The sequence below is a fragment of the Equus quagga genome, chromosome 8 (genome assembly GCF_021613505.1).
Source record: "Equus quagga isolate Etosha38 chromosome 8, UCLA_HA_Equagga_1.0, whole genome shotgun sequence".
In the NCBI taxonomy this organism is placed as follows: domain Eukaryota; kingdom Metazoa; phylum Chordata; class Mammalia; order Perissodactyla; family Equidae; genus Equus; species Equus quagga.
In genome coordinates this window covers 2,273,788-2,300,798 of record NC_060274.1, presented here as the reverse complement: position 1 = coordinate 2,300,798, position 27,011 = coordinate 2,273,788, and the positions used below count along the sequence as shown (strand labels likewise).

General features: G+C 46.2%; 1 protein-coding gene across 7 annotated transcripts in view; it reads left to right on the top strand.

The window, feature by feature from the left end:
- Window positions 1-27,011, top strand: part of AFDN (afadin, adherens junction formation factor) — a 109,815-nt gene that overhangs the window by 74,717 nt on the left and 8,087 nt on the right. For 4 of the 7 annotated variants that reach the window (XM_046670533.1, XM_046670532.1, XM_046670537.1 and 1 more), the window contains 8 exons: window positions 8,051-8,116; window positions 8,329-8,402; window positions 8,877-8,995; window positions 10,678-10,872; window positions 11,494-11,585; window positions 11,919-12,104; window positions 15,281-16,282; window positions 25,107-25,241. In XM_046670533.1, the coding sequence (XP_046526489.1) occupies window positions 8,051-8,116; window positions 8,329-8,402; window positions 8,877-8,995; window positions 10,678-10,872; window positions 11,494-11,585; window positions 11,919-12,104; window positions 15,281-16,282; window positions 25,107-25,241 (1,869 nt within the window). Of the gene's footprint in view, window positions 1-8,050; window positions 8,117-8,328; window positions 8,403-8,876; window positions 8,996-10,677; window positions 10,873-11,493; window positions 11,586-11,918; window positions 12,105-15,280; window positions 16,283-18,412; window positions 18,449-25,106; window positions 25,242-27,011 lie in introns of all 7 variants that reach the window. The other 3 variants (XM_046670535.1, XM_046670534.1, XM_046670531.1) reach the window with 2 other exon arrangements.

The following is a 27,011-nucleotide window of genomic DNA, read 5'->3' as shown; positions in this document are numbered from 1 at the left end:
TAGTAAATTATGTAAAAGAGTAACTTTTTACCTATTTTATAGTAATGGCCTAAATGCTAATTTCTGGGATTGACTGAAATATTGAATTCAGTTACAATATTAAAATAGTGTCATAGGAACATTAAATGTTAATTCTCTAAAGGAGAACCGTCATTTCCCGTGGTGGGACACATAGAAGATAATGGTATCTGTGGGGTCCCCTGGGTGAAGGGAATTGGCTGTGGAGCAGCCCAGCCTCACCCAGTCGCTCAGCCGGGGCCTGGGGGGTCCAGGCTCACCCCGCCCGGGGCACCCTGCCTGAGCTGTGCGCATAAGCGCAGGCGCCTGCAGAGGTGTCCGCCTGCTGTGCTCCGCAGACCACTTTGAGAGTCTCAGGGCGCCCTGCCCCTTGGCCCTGGTGCAGTGCACACGCTGCAGTCTGCATGCAGTTCTCAGGGCTCTGCGGGCCTCTTGCGGCCCCCGGAGGCCAGCCTAGGAGTCTCCTATCCGGCTCATCTCCTTCACTGCGGAGAGAGGGAAAGGAAGGGTGTTGCGGTGTCTCTCGTCTCGTGTTTTATGCGGAGGGTAAACAAATGAGCAGAGCTGGACCTGGAGCCTCACTCGTGGAAGTCACGCTTAGACTTGCCGCAGCCCCGTACCTGCTGGGGAACAGCGGCCTGGTACCTGCACGGCTGCTGGGGGTAGGTGCGGTCAAGAAGGAGTTTAAAACCGATTATTTCAGAATTAAGGTAGTTCCTGCCAAACAGAGCTTTACACTGTTACTTAAACTGTAGTCTGAATTTTAGTAGTTTATGAATCAGAACTACTTGTGAGACTAGAAATCAAGCAGTTTCAGACACTGAGAAAGGAACCAGAGGGCCGAGCCTTGTCCTCACTGTGCCTGATGAGTTTTAAATATTCCTGGGCTCTTAGGTCATCCCGGCCCCCTTATTGTTTGGAAAGCTCCAGCTAAAGAGCCCAGGCTGCATTTCCACCCTGAGAACAATAGGGCTGACTTACGCTGCCCTGACCAAAGGATCCTTCTTCCTTCTCCTGCTGCTTTTTTTTCTTTTGGATTGTGTTTTAATGATGTTTTTATGCTGTTAATCACATCAGCCTCCCACACTCACTCAGTTTGCCACTGGAATGTTGGAAGCAGAGCTTCCTTCTCACTGAGTCTCTGCCTGAGGTGAGAGTACCTGTTCTTTACGTCTTCTCGAAAGGTCCATTGGAAGAACTAGAGAAAACAAGACGTTTGGGAGCAGCGTTTTTCTTGTAGGCATTTCTTATCGGATAGATAAGGCCACTAAGGGATAGGTGCGTGTTTTTCTCTCAGTTCTGGGGAGTGTAATGTGCGGCTGCTGACTGCTTACCTCTGCCCTTTATCTTGCTACTTGGGAACTGTTTCCTGTTCACCGACTGCCGTTCTCTTTCGTACCTTTTCTATGAAATTTAGACAGTTTGGCTTCTCGCTCTTTTCCCCCTGCCCTTTCTTTCTCTCCTTTCCTCATTAGTCCCACCTCCCTCTCTCACTCCCTTCTTCTCAAACCCCCTTCCTTCAATTTAGAAGAAAGAAAAGCAGTTTCAAGATGCATTGTAAGATTAAATACCAAGACCACGCATATAGCCATCTTTGTCATTTGTTTTTTTTAAGGACTGAGGATGTAGGCTTTTGCCTTTCTTTTGTGCTGCCTGGCTAGTATGTGCTTGGTCATCATTCTCTAATAGTCTGAAATTGTGTTGAAGGGCACGAAGGCCAGAAGAGCAGCTTGGGCACTGTGCTGCCACGTTCCTCTCATCAGGTGCCTCGCGTCTCGTATTGAAGTCGAATTCAATTCCAAAACTGTGTGGAGTGAAATTCGGAATTCCTGATGGCTTTGGGATATGTGGCTGCTTTCCGGAAGGACCTGTTTTGAATTTGATTTGTTAAATGAGGAATGGGTAATTCTGAATGGTTATGCCTATTCTTTTAACATTACAAATAACAGACAGACTGAAAATACAGTATCATCTTTTCAAAGACCAGCTGAGGTACCTTTCGGCAAGTAATTCTTAAAATTATTTAGCCTTTATATATTTATTTACTATGTTGTGTTCTAATTTCAATAGCTGTGGTTACTCTTCTCGTGTTTGGAAATCAGGGTGGCTAATGTTGGCATATGTGTTTTGTTATGGTAGGCTCTTGTTGTTACTCAGTTATCTGCACAGGAAGAAATTTATTGCCAGTACCTGTGGGTACTAACAACATACATACTGTGAAAGGCGTGAGGTTGTGGAGCCGTGCTGTGCCGCAGAATGTGTCAGCCACATGGGTGACTTTAAATTTTCTATTAGCTACATTAAAAAAAATAAAGAGAAACAGTGACGTTAATTTTAATAATCTGTTTTATTTTACACAGTACATCCAAAATACTATGATTTCAACGTGTAGTCAATATAATTCATTGATGAGGTATTTTAGATTCTTTTTTCCATACTAAGTCTTTGAAATCTGGGTATATTTTTACTTACTATGTCTTTCAATTTGGACTAGCCACATTTCTAGGGCTCAGTACTCACAGGTGGCCTAGTGGCTGCCGTGTCAGACAGCACAGTTTGAGAGTCTAATATCATTTCACCAACATCTGAAAAGCTGTTTCTTTATATTCCTCTGACTGGCTTTTGGTCAGTCCTGATGCAGCTTGTGTTTGCGTTCTTTTAGTGACAGATGTGAAACATTGACACGTAGCAGCAAAAAGCTATAACTTCTGGATCCCATTTTCCTTTCTTAGTTACAGAAGGAGTAGAATTACCATAAATGAATTGCAACATTGTGTGTATATGTATAAATAAAATAGGAACTCATAGAGTTATTTTAATAAATTTTCTTTTTTAGTCTTACTAAGCTAGATTAGTTTGTGCACTGTTGTTTAGTAATAAAACATAAGTGGTTTAATATTTCTGGTTAATAAATTTTGTACAATTTTTTTTATCATAGTCTGTAACATTCATATTTGTATTCAGACAAAGTGGGGCAGGTAGCGAGAGAGCTTCATAATGTGAGGGAGTTGTTATGGCTTGACAGACGATGGTTTGGCCACGTGCCTTCTATTGCTGGCCTCTTCCCAGGAAAGATGGCAGCTAGCAGGGTGAGGCAGAGCCTGCTTGTTGCTCTCCCCGCCCCACTTCCAGGCCATTTTGAGACATTGGCCAGATTGAGACATTGGGGCATCTTAGAGTTGGTCAAAGATTGTGACGTTTTGGGTTAAAGTAAGTGCCCATATTGATTTGATATATGTATGTATATCTAATCATATATATATGTGGTTAGAAGTTCCTTAGAGTTCTTTCATCTCCAAGTATTCATCCGTAGTTTTGTTTTTCTAAAATAATTACTGGGGGAGCTGTAATTTCTCCAGACAGCAGTTGTATTTACAGTTTTTATGGCCAGTTTATGACCGTCAGCTGCTCGTGAAGCACAGACAGGATTCAAAAAAGCTGCGGCGGGAGGGGACCAGAGTGGAGGGAGGGGGGGACTTGCGTAGAGTTGGTTTGTCCGCAGAAAGGAAACGTGCGTGGGGGAGGTAAGGTGGCCGTGGGACGGGACACGTTCACAGAAGTGCCGGCAGAGCAGGCTGTTAATAGAGGCTGTTGACCTGGCAAGTAGCACAAGGTTGAGACCGCGTTTGGAAGATTCAAATGCCGACCAAAGTTTGGATACCTCTTAGAATATTCTAGACCCAGGTTCTTTACTTGTACACACCCCCCCCCGAGTATTTTTTTAAAATATCATATTTCATGTTGCATCGTCAACGACTTTTAACGTCAATTTTTATAACCAATCTTAGACCTTTTAGCTGCTAATGAGTCTTTTGAATTGCGGTCTCTGAACACTCACAAATTCTTATTTCCTCCGATAAAGGCCTTTTGTGAGAAGCAGATGTAATTATAAATTGAGATTACTTGGAATTAAAAGAAGTGATTATAACTTAGAATTTAGACAATTCCCATCAGGTAATAAAATGATATCTGTCGTTTCTTAAATACTGTGCCTTTCATTTCATCCTCCATCACCTGACAGTCGTGGATTTGAGCGTCTCTTCCTACAACAGCACAATTGGTGCCCTAGTCAGAAATGCGGACGGTTTCTAACTTCTTAAACAAGTAATTTTACAATGTTATCTTACCAACTCATATGCAATGGATCTGTCAGCTGCTTCCTAACCTCGGAATGTGTTCATTAAGATTCTGGACTTCCTCATGGTAGTTTTCAAGTGAAGAACTGATCACATTGTGATTGCCTTATAAGGCAGTGACTTGGGAAGCTGCTCTGGAAGGGAGGTGGGGGAGGAGCTGTCCGTGCAAGTAGGTGGAACACAGGACAGAGTAGGCATTCAGAAGGAACAAGAATCCCATGGGAACATGAGTGGGGAAGAGATTGTATCTTGTCTGACGTCGGTAGGGCGAGTGGGTTGGCAGGTAGAGGCAGGTGAGCCTAACAGTCGGGTGATGAAAGGATTTTGGCAGACACGTTGCATCAGAAAGACGTTTTGTGTGGAGACAACTACCTGAACAAAGGCAAGAACGTGGAAACAGGGTGGAATGGGGAGACGTGGGACGCACGGTGCGGATGGAGCAGAGTGAGTTGCGGGAGAGGCCTCGACATGAGCGTGGCTCTGGGCAGCGTGGGTGCCCTGTGCAGGCGGCTGCAGCTGCCCTGTGGGCCACAGGCGGCAGCTGCCATCTTGGGTCAGGAGAGCGCTGTTGGAGGCATGCTTCAGGAAGGGTTCTTTCCTAAGGCAGGCTGGACAGAGAGACCGTCGGGGCAATCAGAAGGAGAGCTTCCTCGCTTCCTCATGTGCCGGAGTTTTTCTGAAAGGTGTAATGTAAACTTCTGCCTATTTAAAGATGTGATGGTAATGATGCTGTCAGATATCTATCTATACTACATGAGTGTTACTTGAATATTTAAACTTAGACTTATTAAATTCACATTGCATATAGTATAATAAATTACCTATTTAAAAATGTTATAGGATTTCAAGTTATTTAATTATTATTTGCAGTTCCTATGGAGTCTGTTAAATTTAAGCTTATGTGTTAGTTGTCCAAAATGTGGAGTGATTATGAAATAATAGAGCCTAGTAGTTCCCCTGCAGGATGTGATTAGCTGTCTAAAGGGAGGGGTTGAGAACACGCAGTAATAATGCAGCGGGGCCGCGGTTTATTGTGAACGTGAAACAGACATCTTCCTACAGTGAACATTGTGAGTCGGAAGAGAGCTACGGAAAGTGTGTATGCAGGGTCTTGGTTTATTAGGGAAAAGCAAAACAGTATTTCTTTTATTTTCTTATATCATTCTATTTCATTATTTTTAAAAAGAAAGAGTTCTCTTTTTAGTTTGTCTCAATAAATGAGATTTTTTTCTTTATTAATAGTAGTCTTTGCGTACCAGAAATGGGGGAGGAGGGCTTGATCTGTAGTTTTAAAATAGATATTTGGTATTTTATTGTTTATATCAGTGTTGCTAAAAATAATTATTACTAGTATTATTACTAGACATTTTTCTTGTCAGAGATGATAATAATTGATTATCGTATTTAAAAGGACGATTTTTATTACCTAAATCACAAGGACAGTATTACATTACCAGTACATAATGCCATGTGAAAGCGTAGGTAAGTGCCACTCACACTGCAGACTGGTATTCTGAAATTCAGTAAGCGTGGCTTTTGTGTCAGTCAAGTAGAGAGCAGAAGAAAAATGTCACGACTTCTAGAACCTTTTTTAAAAAATCTGGCGTAGGGTACTAGCTGTAAGGAAGTATCACACAGCATTTGCGGAAAAAGAAAAAGAGAGATTTTCAGCATCTGGATCAGAGTTACTCACTGGTGGCTACAAAGAAAATCTAGGCTAGAACGTGAGCTCCCTGAGGGCGGGGCTGTGTCTTGCTCTGTTCCTGAACGTGTCCGCAGAGCTCAGGACAGTAGAGCGTTCAGTGAATGTTTGTGACGTGAGCGAAAGTGTCGTTTAAACAGCCGAATTGTTGAATTACACAGCTAATCACAGTTTATGTAGAAGTATGGAATACGTGACAAATGACTGTGAGATGGTCTAGGAGGGAGCACGTGGTTTAACCAGTGGGGACAGTGGAGGGCTCGGAGGTCATTTCCCACAGTGCGTCCTAGGCCCCCAGGTTCAAGGGAACCCCGTACTGGCGTAAGTGAAGCCACTGAAGGGTCTGTTTACTGCTCTTTTGTAAGTGACATGCTAAGATCAGAAAGTTGCTGTTTACTGAGTGCCTGCTGTATATTTTTTTATTGTGAAATTTCAAATTTACAAAAAAGTAGAAGCTTTGCAACTATCTGAGTGACATTTTTCATGGCAAAAGGAGCCAGGAAGGGACCGCCGGCTGCCCTCGGTGGCCGTGTTGTGTTGGAAGTGCCGAGTGGCTTCCGAGGGGCCTCTGGGAGGCAGCTGGGTGTCGGGGACGGGCAGGAGATCTGCACAGAGGCAGCAGGGTGGCTGTTGACGTGGAGGTGGGCGCAGAGAGGGAGCTTGAGATGAGAGGTCGGAAGGCCTGGGTGGAGAGGGCCAGGAGCACACGGGGGAATCCTGGGCTTGACCAGTGTGAGCCTTTACAGGCTCAGCTCCCAGATCACGTCACCATGTGAGGTTGGAAACATGCTGCTTCCCAAAATTGAATTGTTTTCTTAAATTGAGACATTTTATGCTCTTTTCAGAATGAGGTACCTAACAGATGGTTTTAGGCTCCCAGAACAATGCCATGCTGTCTGCTGGATTTTCCCTGAGGAAGAGCAGGGTGAGGCCTCAGAGTGTCGGTCCCTCAGGCTGTCCTCCTTAAACCTGTCCTGTCCACTAAAGGGAGAGCTGAAGAGTTTCAGGTGGAAACCGTGTCGTTCCCGAGTGTTGTAGAAAATGCGCTTCACTCAAGTGATGTGTTGAAATCACTGTCTTTATGACTTCCCATGGTAACGTCTTATGTTTTTGCTTTTATGACACAATACCGTCTACGTCACTTAATGATGGGGATGTGTTCTGAGAAATGCGTCGTTAGGCGACTCAGTCCTTATGGGAACGTCTGAGAGTGCACGTACACAAACCCAGGTGGTACAGCCTCCTACACAGCTGGGCTCTATGGTACTGATCCTGTGGGACCACCGTGCTACACACGGTCCCTTGTTACCGAAACATCGCTGTCCAGTGCGTGACTGTGTTTCATGACGATTCAAGTTGGTGACCTGAGAGACATCTGCTCGGGTGTAGAGTACTGGCAGTTACATCCGGGTGAGATTCAGCGTGTCATGGCTTCCTTTGGTGGTTCTAGTAAATTATCCAATTTTGACTTTCATGTTGTAAATGTGATGTCGCAGTAGGGTACTGGTGATCCCTGGAGCAGTTGATCTGTTACTTAAATCTGTCTCATGCACTTCCTGGTGCTTCCATGACACAACGTGACACTGGAGTGGAGGCATTCGGTGTGGACTGGAGCTTGTGGCTGCAGTGTTTATTTATGATCCTCAAACTGAAGCAGTGCAGAGTATTTTCTGCATGATTTCTTCCTGCCTAAGTCCCTCTTCTTTTTGGCCCAAGTTTTTTCTTGTTTCAAATTTTTAAAAACGTGTGTGAATGGAAAAGGGTCTAAGAGGACGTAGGTGAACGCTGGAAGGCGAGACTGCTGCGGGAAGTTGCTTTGGGTTGGGGTGAGTAACAGTGCGTGGTGAGAGCCGTTTGTAGTTCCCTCACCCTTGTGGCTGTTCAACTAATCTTAAAGTACCTTGAGGGTTCCAGGTCTGTTTTAGTCTTCTCATCAGCTGATTTATTAATAATTGAGTTTTTAGGAGTAATTTTTCCTAATTTGGAAACATAAAACGTTTTCTGTTAGTTTCTTTATATTTGCTGAATGGAGTGTTAATTCTATTAATACAGTTTTTATGTTTCTAATTTTCATGTGAAAGCAAGAATGGGGACTTGGGCTACAGTTCTCTCTGTGTGCACGTTTCGTGTTTTGTGTTTGTTTTACTTTGCCAAGGGTGGTGGTCTCACTGTGGCGTTTGTTGTTTTCGCCTAGGGCGCCGGGCAGGATAAACTCGGAATCTACGTCAAGTCTGTCGTGAAAGGAGGTGCTGCGGATGTGGTTAGTATAATTTTTAAAGATGTAAGTTTTCGCTGTCCTATCTATTGGACAAATGACAGCAGATGTTCCATGATGCGTTTAGCGGTAAAGCACTCTCTACAGTTTGCTGAAGAAGCGCTTGTCAAGTGTGCTCACCACTGACTTCCCTCTTCCTCTCACCTCCCTTTGCTGCCCCCCCTCCCAACACGCACCTGCCTTTCGGGCGTGCCCAGGATGGACGACTGGCCGCTGGTGACCAGCTGCTCAGTGTGGATGGACGAAGTCTGGTAGGACTCTCTCAAGAAAGGTATTTTTATTTATCTGTTTAAAGCTTAATATTAGCATTTTTAGGGATGTATCACGTTAAATTTTGAAATTGAAAGACAAAAAATAATGCTAAAAAGCTGGGCCCTTACTCATCAGCTTTTTTTAAGTGTAAAACTCTTATTATACGTGACGTTTCATTTGTTAGCCAATTATAAATATGCATTTTAGTCTGGAGCAGTTTTTTTGAAGCTTAAAAAGATATGCTCTTAGCACTTCCTGAAACTTCTGAATATCGTCTTACTATTCTTGCTATGCTGACAGGAGATGTTGCCTGGCTAATTTTTGAAGGACAGGAATGGGCAGTGGGCGGTGGGCAGTGTGTCGGGAGGTAGGAGCTGCCCCTCAGAACAGCGGATGGGGCTGTGGAACGTGCTGCCCTGCTCCCATCACAGCTGCCGTGGGGACAGCGGGCACTGTGCTCATTCTTCTTACAGTTGTACTGCTCTCTTCCTAGGGCAGCAGAACTCATGACAAGAACAAGTTCCGTGGTGACACTGGAAGTAGCAAAGCAAGGAGCGATTTATCACGGTCTTGCTACCCTGCTCAATCAGCCATCCCCGATGATGCAAAGAAGTAAGGACGAGCTGTGGGGCAGTGAACGCATCTCTCTTGTAGACTGCCGCCCGTGGCAGCTGGCTCACTGACCACTTAGCATCTGCCAGGCACTTTGCAGTCGTGAGCTCTTTTAATATTCCCAGAAGCCCTCGGAGTAGGTCCTGTTTATCTTTATTATCCCAATTTTAAACATAAGGTGCTGTTTCCTTAAGTAGATGCCTAGGATAACTAGGTTCCCCTCTCCGTGCCGACGGCTGGGGAGCCTCCGGATGCCCGGCACCTTGAGGCGTTCAGGCCAGAGTAAGCAGATGAATGAACCTTCAGCTTTGACAGGCAGATGCAGGACGTAGAGTCTTGAGAGAACAAGTAGAATTCTCTACTGAATAGGAATATTTGTACATGTGTGTGTGAATAGTTATTTCAGTCCTGTGTGTGCTGAGATTGGACGTGATTCTCTTTTTATATATAGTTTGCTTTAAATAAAAAGCTCAATTATTTGAATAGAGTAATCTGTTGGTGGGAACTGTGGTTTTGTAACTACATCAAAAATCTCAGAAAAAAATAGAGTATAAATTTCGGGCTTTAAAAAATTGGTTCAGAAACCATAGGAAAAACCGTCATGACTCACATTATCTTTTCAGTCATGATATACTTGACGGTTACTTTCCTGGCTGTGTGCTCCAGGCCTGGCCCTGGCGGAGCTCACTTCTCTGCAGGTTGGTGTTCTGGGAACGTCAAAGCCAGAGCCTGCGGTCCAGACCTGATAGGAACAAACCCAACATAGGCATCTGAGGGCCTGGGCCTGCTGCTCACTGAGACAAGCAAACAAAAGGAGCGTCTTAACAAAACCACAGGTCGTATTATAGGCCTCGGCGCAGCATACTTCTTACTTTTTTCATAATGTAATATTTAACGTATTGGTTTTCTAATTTATTAGTTTGCAGTTATTTAAAAGAAGCAAACCAGATGATGAGTTAGAAATCAAAGAAGGAAAGTGTTAAAAAGTAGATAATAAATCGGGGTCATCAAGCGAGAAGATAAGAAACAAAGAATGAATAATCACATCAGATGATGGCTATTCACGACGGTGACAGCTCTGAGTGATCCAAAGAGTGCATACATGTTTAAAAAGTGAGGGAAGTGTATTTATCTTTCAGTTTTAAAACGTTACTTTAAAAGTAGTTTTGTTATTTAAAACAGCTAAGTTTATGAGAAAATAAGCTTTGAAAGAATACCTTTTCCCATCAGTGCCAGTTAAGTCTTGCTTTATTTGAAAACTTTTTAAAGATACTTTAGAAAGATTTTACCTTTACATAAAAATCACCTTATTTCTGGGGCTGGCCCCGTGGCCGAGTGGTTAAGTTCCCACGCTCCGCTGCAGGCGGCCCAGTGTTTCGTTGGTTCGAATCCTCGGTGCGGACATGGCACTGCTCATCAAACCACACTGAGGGAGTGTCCCACATGCCACAACTAGAAGGACCCACAATGAAGAATATACAACTATGTACTGGGGGGCTTTGGGGAGAAAAAGGAAAAAATAAAATCTTAAAAAAAAAAATCACCTTATTTCTTCTGCTAAAAGCAAGTTCTTATGTATGGAACCTTAAATATTTTTAGTTTGATCTTTCTTTTAAAACTAAACAGGGTGTTTAGAATAAACTCTTGAACAAATGAAGGTCTTAAACCTCCTTCGGTTTCAGTTTCAGATCGCCGTGGCTCAGGTAAACCCCGACCAAAGAGCGAAGGTTTTGAGCTCTACAATAATTCAGCTCAGAATGGGTCACCGGAGAGCCCGCAGCTGCCGTGGGCAGAATACAGTGAACCAAAGAAACTGCCCGGCGACGACAGGCTGATGAAGAATCGAGCTGATCACCGCTCCAGCCCCAACGTAGCAAGTAAGAGGCTCCTTGGGGCCCTCCTTCTCTTGTCCTGAGTTCTCATCCAAGTGCCTGCGTGGTCGCTGTCCCAGTGAGGAGGGCCACTCTGGTTTGTTACTTACTAGAGTGAAACATTACGTGCATATGTTGGCTCACTGGGTTGTGTTTTCCGTGAGAGATGTCCAAACTAATATTCTCTAACAGGAAATAGAAACTAAGTGAGCAAAACCTTTGATTCAATGGATGTCGCAGGTGGGCAGATCAATCACATCTCCAGCAGGGGTTGGCACACTACCAGCAGGAGCTCAGATGGGTTTTGTGCTTTTAAAGGGTTGTTAAGAAGCAGCAGCAGAAACAAGCTTTTGCAAAGCCTAGAATATTTACCCTCTGGCCCTTGCCAGAAATGTTTGCCAGTCCCTGGTCTGTGGATAAAACTTGGTAGCTCTGGGCTCTGTGCGCCTGGGAGATAGGAGTGGGCCTCATGGGCCCTCGCCTGCCACGGCCTCGCCTCTCTCTGTGCTGGCCGCCCCACCGCAGTGTGAAGATGCATGGCGGACGGCTGCCGCCCTTGCACAGCTCCTGTGTGACATCGCGTTTGTTTATTTAGTAGTAAACTCTCTTCTCCCTGACTCTTTCCAGATCAGCCTCCTAGTCCTGGAGGGAAAAGTGCGTACGCCCCTGGAACGACGGCCAAGATCACGTCTGTCTCTACTGGAAACCTCTGCACTGAGGTCTGAGAGATGAGCACAACCACCCTTACTATGCTGTTAGCTTTCCCTGGGAATACCTGCGTTATCTCATAAAATTTTCACTCCACAAGTTACCCTGGTTTATAATTCCTAAGTAGTGAATTTTTTATTTTTAATATAATAGGTAAATCAGCTTTAAATTAATAAATGTTTTTCATTATTCTCAGTATAAGATCAAACCCTTACTTTTTAACACAGTTTTTGAAATATATATAGTATATTTATAGTATATTTTAAAACAGTTTGCTGGAAATTAAATTAGTCCATTGTACAAGTTGCAAAAAGCTCACTTTCTTTCTTCTTCACGTTGTACAGGAGCAGACTCCTCCCCCCAGACCTGAAGCCTACCCCATCCCCACTCAGACGTACACCAGAGAGTATTTCACCTTCCCGGCCTCCAAGTCCCAGGACCGGATGGCTCCTCCTCAAAACCAGTGGCCAAGTTACGAGGAAAAGCCACACTTGCACACAGACAGCAGTCATTCCAGTGCCGCAATTCAGGTTAGAGAGAAGGGCGTCCGTAAATATTTCTCAGCCCTCACAGATAGACCCGTTAGACAGGGTGAGAATTGAGCAGTTTCTGAGACACAGTTGATGTTTTCTGTAGCACAGCACTGCTCTGGTCATCTTATTTTTTTCCTCCTTCTTTCTTGGTTTTGTGGTTAACTGAGAGAAAGAGGGGATAGGATAGAAACTGAATATGAAAAGGGACTTCTGTTCTCTTAGTGTCTGATTAATGAAATGTTAGTAACATGAAGCCTCAATCAAATTTGTCAGGCAGGTCCCTGGTTCCGGGCGTGAGAAATGGGAGCCCAGATGATACGTGTTGCACTTTGTTCGCGTCAGAAGGTGTCCCAGCCGCTGGGAGTGCAGAGGTGATCGTGGTCCCTGCCCGCGAAGCTTGGTGGTCTAGTTGAGAGCTGAGGCAGGTGAATGGAAAACAGGGTAGTAAGTGCTGCTGGGGAGCTGGATCCCCGCCGAGTGACGGAGCCGTCTCTCAGTCTAGGTGTGACTAGAACCGGGACTCCTGCATCCCGTTACAGCTCCAGAAGAGGAGAGCTTTCCAGAGCAACGGAGGTGGCGTGGAGACGTGTAGTGTGGCTCGAGCCGCAGGTGTTCAGTTTGGCAGGAACGCAGGTCGGGGCAGGGGCAGTGGGGTTCCAGGCTGCACAGGCAGGTCGGAGCCACACCGAAGGCTTTGCGTGACCAGCTAAGGAATTCGGGTTTCATCCGAGCTAGTGGAGAAGGGATGTCAGCCTGAGCAGTTAAGCTGGGGAACATTATCAGATGTGTTTTTCTTTTTAGAAAGATAACTTCACATTGTGAAAGATTGGGAGAAGAAATTAAATGTATGCTTAAAAATAGGTGCAGTCAGGGCCGGCCCCGTGGCCGAGTGGCTAAGTTCGCACGCTCTGCTTCCACGGCCCAGGGTTTCGCCGGTTCAAATCCTGGACGTGGACGTGGCACCGCTCATCAAGCCATGCTGAGGCAGCATCCCACTTGCCACAACTAGAAGGACCCACAACTAAAAACACAACTGTGTACCATGGGGCTTTGGGGAGAAAAATAAAAAATAAAATCTTTAAAAAAAAAAATAGATGCAGTCTACGAGACGTAACAGATCCGCATCCTGGATAGTGAATTCCGGGAGGGAATCACCCTTGGATTAGAGCGGCCGGCAGATGCTGCAGAGTTGAGACCCGATTCGAGCTGAGCCTAGGGGATGAGGAAGCCAAGGGAGAGGGCACTGCGTTCCCAGGAGACAGTGTGAGTAAGGCGAGAAAGAGCCCCGTGTTCTACGGGCAGAAGGTGATTGTCAGGTCCACACCTTGGTTGTTCACAAGATTTCGCCTTGTCCTGGGCCCCTCCTGCTGTTTCCTAGATAGGTCCGATTACCTCCAGCCCCCAGTCTTTGCGGGAGTGTGAGATGCCCTCCCCCAACCCCGCCGGCTCTGGGAGCAGGCTGGAGTTGTCTGGAGAACAGGCCTTTCTCCAAATTCTCTTTAACAATAAAGTCATTTTATGCCCTGCTTCCGCTAGCGTGTTTTGTCAGCCCTTAGGAAGATCTGCTTCCCATATGTCAAGGCAATCCACAGGCTTTGTTTTAGGGGCATGGCATTATTGAGCCTCGGCACTTATAGTAGATAACTACTGACTGCTTCCCCTCACAGCCTGGGTAAATAATACCTAGAAGAGAAGTCAGGAAATGAGCTAAAGGGCCGCTCGTGAGGATGCTGAAATGACTGAGAGTCATGACCGCACTTACCGGGGGAGGGAGGAGAGCGCACGAGAGCCCAGGAGCGAAAACGCAGCTCCAGGAAAGCAGAGGAGCGTCGAGCCCCTGGCTCCCGAGCCCCTGGTCCCGCAGCGGAGAGCAGTCTGCAGGCCCGGGCCTGGAGTCCATGCTTGAACGTGTCTGGTCTACAGGGGCAGGGAGTTAGTAATTCTTTTATGGGGCCCGAAGATCGTATGCCCGGTGATCAAGAAACTGTTTCTGTGTACATGGTAAAGCCATTGCAAAATGTTGGAAGTCAGTGTTCTGTTTTCCTGTCAGGCTACTGTTTTTTCAAGTGGTATTTCATTTTTTTGGTGTGTGTTTGTTTTTTAAGGAAAGAGTAACAGTTTATTTTCCAGATTTGCATCATCAATTTCTACTGATTAACAGGGCAGGAAAAAAATGTGTGACTCAGACATCATAGTGAGTCATTTCTGTCTGATTAAACCACTTTCACACATGCCCTTTGAAAAGAAGTATATTCATTTCTCTCTCTGTCTCACACACACACACACACACACACACACAGAAGTCTGTGTCCTGCACCTTTATACCGCCGTGTTTTATACCTTTCTAAGACTGAGGCAGAGAAAGCTCGGACGCGTGTGGCTTGCCCTTGCATTATTATACACAGCTCTATGAAAGCGTTCATAAAGCCAGTCGTCAGCTGGTAGAATTCATGGATGGGTCATGGGTTGGTCAAATGGTTAAGATTTGGTAATTACTCTTAGTAATGATTAGGATTTTACTACAGAGAAGTAATTTTTGTTGCTCTTCACCTAATTAGACTGAATACATTCATCCTTTTTTTTTTTTTTTTTGTGGAAAATTAGCTCTGAGCTAACTACTGCCAGTCCTCCTCTTTTTGCTGAGGAAGCCTGGCCCTGAGCTATCATCCATGCCCATCTTCCCCTACTTTATATGTGGGACACCTACCACAGCATGGTGTGCCAAGTGGTGCCTTGTCCACACCCGGGATTTGAACCGGCGAATCCCGGGCCGCTGAAGCAGAACATGCGAACTTAACCGCTGCGCCACCAGGCTGGCCCCATACATTCAACCTTTTAAAGTCAGTCATGTGAATGGTACCACAGTAGAGATACGTGCAGGGGACTATAGAAGAATGAGGAATGGCACAGTTGATGAAGTACCTGAGTTTTTGTGCGTTTTGCTTTTTTGCCAGTGATGCAGAGAAGAAAGGACAGCTTTTCTTTCTTTTAAACAGATAAGGAATTCGCTGGAAAAGCTGTTCCTCCACAGCCATTGAGCCATAGCGCGATCTCAGCCTCGATTCTGAACACTCATTTAACAGTTCTAATGTTTTTTCTTTCTCCCTGAAGAGAAAATGTGTGTCTTCTGATAAGTGGCTGAAATATAACAGCTTTCCCTTTTCCTTTTCCAGCGTGTTACCCGTTCCCAGGAGGAACTCCGGGAAGAGAAAGCTTATCAGCTGGAGCGGCATCGAATAGAGGCGGTTATGGATCACAAGTCTGATAGTGATATGTGGATAAATCAGAGTTCCTCACTGGGCTCCAGTGCATCCAGCCAAGAGCACCTGGACCACTCCTCCAAGGCAGGCACCCCTGCTTCCACTCTGACCAAAAGTGGCCCTGGGCGCTGGAAGACGCCAGCGGCTGTGCCGCCCATGCCCGTGGCTGTCTCCCAGCCTATTCGAACAGACCTGCCCCCACCACCCCCTCCGCCTCCCGCCCACTATGCCAGTGAGTTTGACGGAATCCCCATGGATTTGCCTCTCCCACCCCCTCCTTCTGCCAGCCAGTTAGGACCTCAGTCTGCCCAGGTGGCTGCTGCAGAGCGGAAGAAGAGAGAAGAGCATCAGCGGTGGTATGAGAAGGAAAAGGCCCGTCTAGAGGAGGAGCGGGAGAGAAAGCGAAGGGAGCAGGAGAGAAAGCTGGGCCAGATGCGCACCCAGGCTCTGAACCCCGCTCAGTTTCCTCCTGCGGCTGTCCAGCAGATGAAGCCGGAAAAGCCCTCCACGCTCCAGAGGCCCCAGGAGACCGTCATTCGGGAGCTGCAGCCCCAGCAGCAGCCCCGCACGATTGAGCGCAGAGACTTGCAGTACATCACCGTCAGCAGAGAGGAGCTCTCCTCGGGGGACAGTCTCTCTCCAGACCCGTGGAAGCGGGACGCCAAGGAGAAGCTTGAGAAGCAGCAGCAGATGCACATTGTGGATATGCTGAGCAAGGAGATCCAGGAACTCCAGGGCAAGCCGGACCGCACCGCGGAGGAGAACGACCGCCTGCGGAAGCTCATGCTGGAGTGGCAGTTCCAGAAGAGGCTCCAGGAGTCGAAGCAGAAGGACGAGGACGATGAGGAAGAGGAAGACGACGATGTGGATACCATGCTGATCATGCAGCGCCTTGAGGCCGAGCGAAGAGCAAGGGTAAAGGGGGGCGTGCTTGGGCCGCGCCCCTGTGGTCCCTGCCTCCACCGGCGGCATGTGGGGCGGGGGCCGAGCCCAGGGTCTCAAGGGTTGAAAAGGTCCCTAGGCTTCCCATGTTCTGTGATGTGTACACTGTTAACTGACGTCCTACAGATGTGAGCCAGGGGGAGGAGGCTGAACATTCTCGAGCCGTGCACTTTAAAAATATTACATACAATTCAGATAGACCTTTACTGTTGTAATTAGCAAACTCATATTTATCCTGCTCATTAACACTTCCATTGAGAAAACAAGTTAATAACCCATACTTTGCTAATAACCAGTAATAATCTTGATCAGGGATTGGCAAAATTTTTTCTTAAACAGCCGGATAGTCAATATCTTAGGCTTTGCGGGCCCTGCAGACTCCATCTTTACCGCTGGCTCTGCTGTTGAAGCGCAAGGGCCGCTGTCGGCAGGACGCGAACAGCGGGTGCACTGGGGCCAGCACAGTGTCGTTTACAGATGGTGGCAGGTCATTTGCTGACCCCTGGTCTTGATCATCAGCACCTGATGGTGGGTAACAAAGGAGACTGTTGAGGACTTCAGAGTTAAGATTTTAATATCATTACCGGAGATAGAACCTTCAAAGGAGTTAGAAGGTTGACGAAGCAGGTGTTTATTAAATTGATAAACAGTTACATTTCAGTGGTAGTATAAAGATACTGAGAACTTAGAATTTTATTCATATATCCCCATATTACAAAAAAATTTCCGTTCTTTTTGTTTTGAGTAAAAGAAGTAAAACGTCTATTAGTTTAGTACAGTAGATGGTTAGAATGCCAAATTGAAGTCTTTGTCACCCTGTCAAGAGGATTGTTGACAGAGGCGTCTATTAGTATTAACGTGCAGAGAGTGCTAGTGACTGTTTTAGTGATTTTTTTTTTTTTATACAATGCAGTATTCTGAGAACAGACAGCCAAGAGCACACCCTTTTGTCTTTAGGATTTTCTTTCTAATTCTAGCTTTTCCCTGACATTGTCTGTACTGGAGATCTAAACCCAAATTGTGCCGTCAGACATTTTCGTCTTCCTGCCTCGTGATGAAATTTAATCTTGGGTGACCATTAGTAAGGACGTAGAGCCACGGTGTGACCCCTCTTCTGTTTGTTCTGTGAAGCATTTTCCTGAAAAGTCACACACACACACACACACACACACACTTCTTATACATATTCTCAGCCAAATGTATGTATAACTTTGCCCAAAATTCAATCAGAATCCCTCTTAAGACACTTAAGTTTCTGAAATGAAGGCTTAAATGTTAGCTGTTACATTACTTTATCAGTATTCTCCAAGTCACCAGGAGTAAAATTCCTTAAGAACGGCTGTATTTACCATCAGAACTATTTTATTTGATGAATAACTAATTGCCCTGAAATAAGAATTCTTTGAAAGATTTCCACCTTGTAGTCAGCAGTCTGGCCCCCATTACATAAACCGTTAGCTTGTCATTGCAGTGTGCATTTCCCTCTGCTCTGGCCGCTGTCGTCGTGGCCACATGGCAGGTGGGTGCGTGAAAGCAGCTGAGTCTGTTCACGGCCTTGTATCACGCCCCAGACACGAGAAAGAACGGCTTCAGCTCTCCTGCGGCTCAGACTTTGCTGTTTCCTGACAATAGTGAAAAGTTAGCAACTGTGTTGATATTTCTATAATTATTCTTTTCTGTGAAGACTAAATTTTTACTGAAGTTCTATCAGTTTTTCCTAATGGTTAAAACATTGAATATTTCAAAGCCTCTTAGTATGAATTATAATATTTGGAAAGTTTCTTATGAAAATTTACTTTAAAGTGTCTGTATTTATCATTAATTATGTTAATATCTTGGTCTCCAAATAAGAGAGCTAAGGGAAATTTTACTTTTTTTAGTTTCTATGTATCTTAATGAAACTCAAACATTTAATACCATGTGGCCCTTTTTCTCTTTCTGAACCCTAGAGATTAGTCTGTATGTAGTTTTTGCTTTTCTCCTGGGGTGGTCCTTCGGAAACAGACGAAGCGTGAGAGCGCAGATGTGCTGGTGGCGGATTACAGGTCTACACTGAGCCTTTTCTTCACACCTGGTCTTTCTTTTTTTCCCTCTTACCTGCAGCAGACTGCTCTGCCAGCAATCTCTGTTCTAGATTTGGTACGTCCTCGTTTCTTTCCCTTTGGTGCTGTTTTCCTGTCTTGATTTCCCTTTTTCTTTCAGTGGTGGTGGCTTTATGTTTTCAGTAGAGCAGTCCTTAGGGCTGTCCTGCAGCAGGACAGCAGTCCCGCCTCTAGAAGCATGCCTCTGAATGTTCGTAGACTTAGCCACTCTCTGCTTTCCTCCCTTAACTGTAAGTGTTGCTGTCTGTTTACGGTTTTGACCTTCACTCAATTTTAGTCATAAAATTGATTCTGTTTATTCTTATGTAGTTGTAAACACATGCACACATGAAGGAAACTTGGCAGTGAGTAATCAGTTTCATTCTTGTTACATGAGAGAGAGATTTTAAATATTCAGCTCTTAGAAACTCAGTTGAATTGGTGTTGCCACTGTTTGCCAGATGGCACTGTCTCGGACAGCTGTCTGTGATAGAGTAGGAGAGGTTGCCCGCAGACACGTGTTCTGTGCCTGCTTTAATGACATCCATGGACTTTGGTTCACTTTATCAGCCAGAACAGTTTACTGTCTGCGAAAAATACTTGAGGCCACGTTCTGTTGTCCATGCAACGTGTTTAAGGAAGGTGTTGGAGAAATTCAGTCGGTCACTTAGTGCCCATTGAGCGTAAGTACTGTTATCTGTGTCATCTGCCTGTTATATTTTGACTGATATAATTATGTTAACTAAGTCAGCATTTACTGTTCGTCATTTTTTAAATGATAGAAGGCCAATATCAGGCAGTACTTTAAAAAAAATCCCTGAAACGAGGTGTGACTTTAATGGCCTTCTCACCAAATAATAGCCCTCCTTTTTTTTTTTTAATTTAAGTAGTGTGGTGGCACCGTCATTCCAAAGAGAAGGCTCTCTTGAAAACATCTCCCCTCCTTAATGAATGAAAGGCATGTTTTCTGAGCTTTACATTTTTTTTTCATGAGACAAAGATAAAAACCATCTTTTGCTCCCTACTTCTTTGTGTATTAAGGTGTCCATGTAGGAGATGGTTGGAAAATATCAATCAGTTAAAGTCGTTTCTTTGTGTAAAATCTTAATTTAACAAATATTTGTTCAGCGTCCATGATGTGCCAGGTCTGACCTGAGGCGTTGGCTGTGAGAGATGAGGCCCAAGGAGGACCTTTTGTGCCGTGAAGATTACAGGACAGGCGGATCATGATATTTAAGGCTAAGGGTTACACTGAGGTTTTCATGTCAAAGAAAAATAGTTCAGGATTTTTCTTTCTTTAAAAGATCATTATTTTGAGTGTTAATACTGCCCCTTTCTAAACAAGAAACCCCCTTGTTTCTGCGCATTTCTCAGCCTAATTTCCAGTAACGGTGAATATTATTAACGATGTTATCTGTAGAGTTCTCATGGCATCACCGTGCCAGGCCGTCTTGGGAGAACCTCCCCTGTTAGGGTTAGTCCTCTGCTAAGATAACAGGGAGAAGGTGACCGGGTGGCCTGTGTGTGGGAACGCGGCCCGTGGGGGTCTCAGGCGTTTCCTTAGGCTCCTCGCGGGGTTTTATGACGACAGACGGGATGAACGAGGCAGGCCTCTTCCTGTTGGGGAGCAGCCGAGTTCAGAGACGTTGGCGGGTCCTGCCTGCCTTCTGCTCTTCCCCGGGTCTGGGAGTGGCCCCTCGCCCCAGATGGTCCAGGGCCCGCTGCTGCTTCTCTCTGGGCTCGCGCCCTTTGTGCCCGCCGCCTCCTGACCCGTGACCTGGCTGAGCCGGGCGCCCCCTTCACGTCTCTGGTCAGAGCCCTCTCGGATGGAAGGCTCCTCGCTGCGTTGCTGACAGAGCACCTCCACTCAGAGTCAGACGGCCGTTCAGATTCTAGCACGTTCACGACTGCTCCACCCCTCCCTGCCCTGCGCCGTGCTGCCACCTCCCCTGCCGTCCGCCTCCCCACTCTAGCTGCTCCTTGTCGTTGCTCAGTCTAGGACCCTGACAGTCGCCGTGACCCCTTTGTTCTCTCCAGTGAGAAGTTCTTCGGTCTGACCTGGCTGCGCCACCGTCCTTTCTTGCCTGCATTGCAGGAGACGACTTCCTGCTGAGTCCCTTGCCTGGCCTTTGCCCCCTGATAGGCTGCTGCAACACAGCAGTGGCGGTGATCTCTTAGAAGCATGCCAGGTCTCACGAGTGCTCAGAGCCTACGGTGCTGCCCTGTCACTTAGAGAAACACTCTGGTCTCCCCATGGCCTACAGGATGCCCTTGTTCTGTCCTCGCCTCCCCCTGCCTGGGCCCCGTCCCCTCCTGCACTCCTGTACGGGGTGGGGTGGATGTTGCCCGTGCTGTCGCTTCCCCTGGCTGAAGTCCAAGGGCAGCAGGTCCCTCCGCCTGATGCTTGGGTGTGTGACTCGTGCCACGTAATGATGTGCATTCCTCCTTGTTTCCCTGTGATGTGGGTGCCACAGAGGGCAAGCCCAGCGTTTGAGAGACTCCCCCAGTATCAGAGAGTGGGAGTCGAGATTCTAACCAGAATTTTCTGAGTTGGCATTCAGTGCTTTTCTGCTGTACCAAAGTGTCTCCTGCTCATAAAAATAACACTCTGTTGCTAGGAACCATCTTTCAACTAGAGATTTAGGTGACCTGCCAGGGTCTCAGTTGGCTCGTCTCAGCTTTGTCTTGTTACCATTTTAGTGGCTCATGTGCTGACTCCAATGACCTGACAGCCCACAGGACGAATTCCTTGGGGTATTATTTTGGGGTAATACCAGTGAAGTGATGTTTTCGGGATTTCAGTGGCTCTTCTGTTTTCCTCCTGTGGAGACCCAAGCTGGATCTTCCCTCCTAGGCCACTTTCCCGTCTGGTTGTTCTGCAGGACTGTGGAAACGGGGCGTACCCCTCTGGAGCGTCCGGGCACAGAAGGGTTGAATTAAAAGTTTCATGAAAACCTCAAGCAGGAATTCTTGGGACCCTCACTGAGAGTCGCACCTTCAGAGAGGACTGGCTCCAGCAGACTGTTTTTTGCCTGTTCGGGTTGAGGTGCCTCAGGAGTGGGAGATGGCCCTGCCCAGGATGTCAAGGCCAGAGGTGGACACAGCCCATCTTCAGGAGGGGTCAGTGTTACTCGAGGAGTTAGGAGGAGAAATATGTTCACAGTCAAAACAACATGTCTGTATCTTGGAGCAGAACACAGGATTCACGTGATGGTAGAGATGAAGCAGAACCCAGGGGGTGTGGTGGGTGCTCTGAGCCCACCGCGTGCTCGGGGTCACTCTGACTCTTCTCCACCTCCTCTGTCTACCAGAGCATGTCAACAGCTACGCCAGAGATCTCCACCTTCCGATAAAATTGTAGTTTTCCTTAAACTGAAAAAAAAAATGTAAGGGCCCCGCCAGGGGAAGGGAGCCCTCACTCCTGAGTGCTGAGTGCTGCCGTGGAGGGTTTGGCGCACCCCTGTTCACAAGGGAGAACCTGGTCCCTCGGCAGGTCCGCAGAGTGCACTTCTCTTGGAAACGGGGCCGAGAAGCCGCAGAGCTGGGCCCTACCCGGGTCTCGGGTTCCGGAGGCCAGCAGTGATAAGTGGCCTCATCGGGGCTTCATTGTCAGGCCTTAAAATTTTCTGAGGGTGTGTTTTCAGTGGGTAGTATGAGCCCCAAAGGCTGCAGAGAGAAGCATTTCTTATGAGTAATGTGCTCAACAGACTTTCATTTGTATCTTCAGAGAAAGTGTCCAAAAGGAAAGGATACCTTGGCCCTATTTTGTATTTGGATATTTCAACATGATTGTTTCCCTTAATGGGATTTCTACTATAAATTAAAGATATAAGTTAATGCATTTTGTTGTATAAAATTATAACCACACAGATCTCAATATGCTTTTGTTTTTTTACCTGAAAATACCTCTTTTTAGAAATGTGGACTTACCAGTAAAGCCAAACGTTGGTTTAAGCTTACAAACTGGCTTTTTGAGATCTCGGCATAGTTCTTGGTGTACAGTAACTTCAGTCTGGACGTCTTGATTCATCCTGTGAGAATTATCGTTCCATCTGCTAGATCTGTTCCCCAAATAGAACTTGGTACGAGCCTGCTTTGATCGCATCTGACTTCTCATTCTTTTAATGTAAAACAGCGAGCTCATCTCCTTTTCATTTAACTTCAGGGTGTTAATGTAACAGACAGTTTGTCATTGGATATCAGTCATTAATTTGTAACTTAGGTTGAAATGCCTTTAATCATTATTGGATGAAAGTAAACCATACAGCTCAGTGTACCATCTTGAGCTATTATTTGGGGTAAATTAAGAGATTCTCTTTTCTCTCATTAATGCTTTTTTGGGGGGTAGGGGGCGTAAAACAGCATATCTTTGAAGAACAAAACAATCTCTGTTTTGAAAATGAAAATCCATGAATCAACTTACCAAATAGTGGAGAGAAACGGCCTGAATTATGATGGCGCTCCTTCATTTGCCCTATTTTAAAAATAGCAACCAGTGAACTGAGCACAAAGAGAGGCTCCTTGCTTACCACCATCCAGATTTAGAAGAATGAGTGTTTTTAAGAGAAAATGCCTGTTTATAGATTTAAGATAGCATTCTGTATCTGTAATTATAATTTATGGAAATTGTAATTGTTCTGGTTTCTTAAAATTATACTCCTGTTTAATTTAAAAGAACTAATTGGCTATTTATTGTACACTTTTTCTTTCTTATAACTTATTTTTATTTAGTTCTAGACAGTATAACATAATGAAATTAGTTTGTGCTTGCTCTACTGGGAGACAGAAAAACTTTTATTGCATTAATGCAGTTTTCTATATTTGCATAAATTACTTTCCTGTGGGCTATTGACCCCTCTCAGTTGCTGTTTTATTTTGTTATTTGTATTTGGGTGCTGTTTCTCCTGCTCGGTTTTCCGCCCTCGGCTGTCTGCCTCCTGCGGAGCCCTCAGGCGGGCGCTGACTCTGCAGGGCCCTGGGAGGCACCTCTGACTGTGCTTTGCCTTTCGGGTCTCTCTCAGCAGCATCTGCTGCTTTTACAAAGCCCCTACAAGCCAGTTATCCTAACATCCCTTCTGGGCTTAGACCTAGATTGTCCTAAAGAGGAAGTGAAATTAATTTGTCGTCTTGAGAAGGGAATTTTAATTTTTTTCTAAGATGTTTTATTGTTCACTGACATGAAAACACCTAATGATACGAATTAGTTACTTTCCCACCAGATACAGAAGTCAAGCATGAGTGAAGTTGTTAGGTTTTTGTTTAAACAAATACAAACACAGTTCAAATCCAGAAGTTCATATTTTCTGTTTTTGCTGTGAACAGTTTCTAGAATAATTAGTAACTGCAGGGAGTGAGACACCTGGAGAGATTTTACCTAAGGGCTCCTGCGCTGGTTAGAGATTGAACTGGATGGCTTCCAGCTCCAGTTTAATTTTTAAAAGTTTTAATCAGCTCCTCTTGCTGAGGGACGGTGGAGGGCTGCAGGTGTGGCTGCAGCCAGGTGTCTAACAGATAAGAAATAACCAGAGAGTGCACAGTTTCAAATTTACCATTGTCCTAGGCTGTAACAACAGAAGCTTAGTAGCTGTATTATATCAAGATGACAAAAAGAGAGACTTGTATTCTGTTCTCTGCTGGTCAAATGTGCTTTTAATTCAGGATTCCCGTTTAGAAAAGGTATTTGCAACCTATAGCGATAGAGAAATGTGACCGGGGGATAAAGGAGCTGAAAACCCAAGAGGAGATGCATCTTCGATTTTTGAAGTGATCTTTAAGTATTTGAATGGTATGAAAGAAAGATTATAAATTTGTGTTTCAAAAAGCAAGAGCCTGAATGACGAAAAATAGAAATCAGGTGATGCATTGTAGACCAACAAGAACTTTTTGACTGGCGGTTCCCTGAAAATAGCACATGCTGTCTTGGGAGGTAGGCAGCAGGGCTCCAGAAGCTGGAAGTGTTCAGACAGGACGGACAGTTGGGTAGAGATGTAGCGAAAGAGTGAGTAAGAGTAAGATTCCTTCCAGATTTCAGGCTTAGATTCTGTGACTCGGAGTTCGGGGGTGTCCCTGAGCTGGGAAGGAATTCTGGAAGTCCAGGATGATCCGGAGGGAGCTAACTGATGGCAAAGGGCCAGGGTGGGAAGAGTGCTAGACACTTGGTCCCCAGGAAGAGGGGGCTACTGTACACGCCCTGTGAGCAGCCACATGTTCCCCGAGTCCTGTGCTGCCACGTGAGCTCCCCCCACCCCTGAGAGGCTAGTGTTCATCTGCTGTGGTCCAGAGCAGGGGAGGCTGTTTCTTGACATTCATAGTGGAAACAAACTGACGAGGGCAAGGGGAGGAGGATGGTCGAGTGTGCTCTGCAGTGTCATCAGCTGGGAGTCTGCCTGTTGTTCGAGTCTGTTAATTTACATGAGCTGGTTAACTTAAATTTAGTATCATAAAAGAATCATGCTTGTTTGATGTGTGAATGTCCAAGGTAAATTCCTTCTTGCTTCGAGCCACAATTAATGGAAGAATAATTCTGGATCTGTGGGGACAGAGTTTTTAGGTGATTTATTTCGAAACTGCAGAGCTGTAAGATGTGTACGTCGTAACGTCTTTCGGCCGTGCTTTAACCTGGTATTGTGTTTGTGTCTGCTTGTCTCAGTACGCGCTTCGTATGTCTTGTGCTGGTGGAGTTTGTTGAATGGAAATTAACATTAATTTGCTGTTAGTTACAGGATGAGGAGCGGAGACGGCAGCAGCAGCTAGAAGAGATGCGTAAACGGGAAGCAGAAGACCGAGCCAGACAGGAGGAAGAGCGGCGCCAGCAGGAGGAGGAGCGAGTCAGACGGGATGCCGAGGAAAAGGTTATGGCTCTCTGAGGGCAGCTAGCATTGCACCACGTTAGCCTGAGCGTAACCGATGGGCTGGGCAAAGCAGGCGAGAGATTCTGTGTCCCTTAAAATGCACAGGATGAAACAGGGCCTCGGTCCCCCAGCTTGGTTATTGGACCAAAAACTTTAGCCCGATCTGGCCCACCTACCTCTCTTGAACTGTCTCCAGATTCCCTTTTCCTCTGAGTTTTTTCTGTCAAACTTGCGAACTCTTCAGCCTGTTTAGTCGTGAGCTTCTTTGCCACAGGTCGGCTCAGTCTGGGCCCTGACCTTCCTGGACGTGGTCCAGCCCGTTAGTGTGCAGATGTGTTTGCTCACTTGTGTTCAGATTGGATTTGAGCCGTGGGAAGCAGCAGGAACGTAGAACACAGTCTGTTAACAGTGAGCATTTCAAATAGATTGCTTGCTGAAGTTACCCAACTCTCCCTGATGGTAAAGAGAGCAGAAGGCTTATAAAAAACATGGTACAAGGAAAACTTAACTTAGTATGTAATCTGATAAATATTCTGAGTTATTACTTTGTTTCCATATGTGGGCTTTTTAATTCAAGTAATCCTTTCAGTTGAAGTGACAACTCATTTGACCTATTCTGGGAAACGGGAACTCGGCGATGCCGTCCTCTGGACCCTCTCCATGTATGCGCAGCCGAGCCTCCCGAGGGCATCGCCTGTGCCTGGACGTGGTCTGGGAGAAGCCGCTCTTCTGTTACTTCCCTTCTGTGAAGGCAGAAGCTTGGAGCACCACCACTTCTGACAGGGGAAGCTTTAGTTTTTATTCCTAATTCCTTCTTTGATAGTCCAGTGAACTGTATTAACAGAGCGCCTTCCCCGCCCCCGGGAAAGAACTTTGGGGGAGCTTTTTATAGTGACGCGATCTGTTAGGGTGCGTTACAAGCAGAGTGAGATTGACAGAAACGATGATACTCGCTGACGTGAACATAGAACACATAGTGTGCGCACACAGTGTGTTGAAATCAGCACTTTCCCCTGTGTAGACGTTACCGTGCCCAGAGCCTGTCGCCACATTGTCTGCGTGTCTGCACGGCTGGGAGTCTCTTGGAGACCCTGCGCCCAGGGCTAGGCTCCCCTTGAGGCTTTGGCTAGGGTAGCGGTATGTCAGTCGGTGCTTTTCTGAGGAAATCAGGTTTCCAGAAGTGGAGCCAGTAGAGCTTGGGTTTCACGGTCTGTTCCGTGGCTGTTGGGAAGGATGTGCTTCCGGGCCCCACGTCCCCCGCTGTCGCAGCCTCTGCCCGGAGTGTTCTGCCTGCCCTGGAGGCCTGCAGGCCTGCTGTCTGCAGGCTGGTTAGGTGCGGCCGCGCCCCGTGCCGTAGCAGGGCAGGTGGCCACCCCGAGCGCAGCGCACGCTGGACGGGGCCAGGCTGCCTTCGCCGTGCCGAGAGGCTCCTGGGTGGCTCGGTTTTTCCGATGTGCGTTCCCACAGCTCACGATCATGTCAGACTCACCTGTGTCTCAGTAACTGCTTCTATAATTGAGTGGTCAATGTAAAAAGAAGCTGAATAACCTATTTTTTATACAGAATGCCCAAAATTGATGGGTTTGCTTTGTCCTGGGACAAGGTGACATTCATTTGTTGGGTAGAAAGCACCTTCCCGGGTCGTGTGATTGTCTCTCTCTCAGCATAACTCAGAGAGGACGTTCGTTCCCCCTAAACTGTCCCCAAGCAGCTGCCCTTCGTGTGATGCTAGGAGTCCTGACAGCTCCCCGCAGAGCCCCAGGGCCCTTC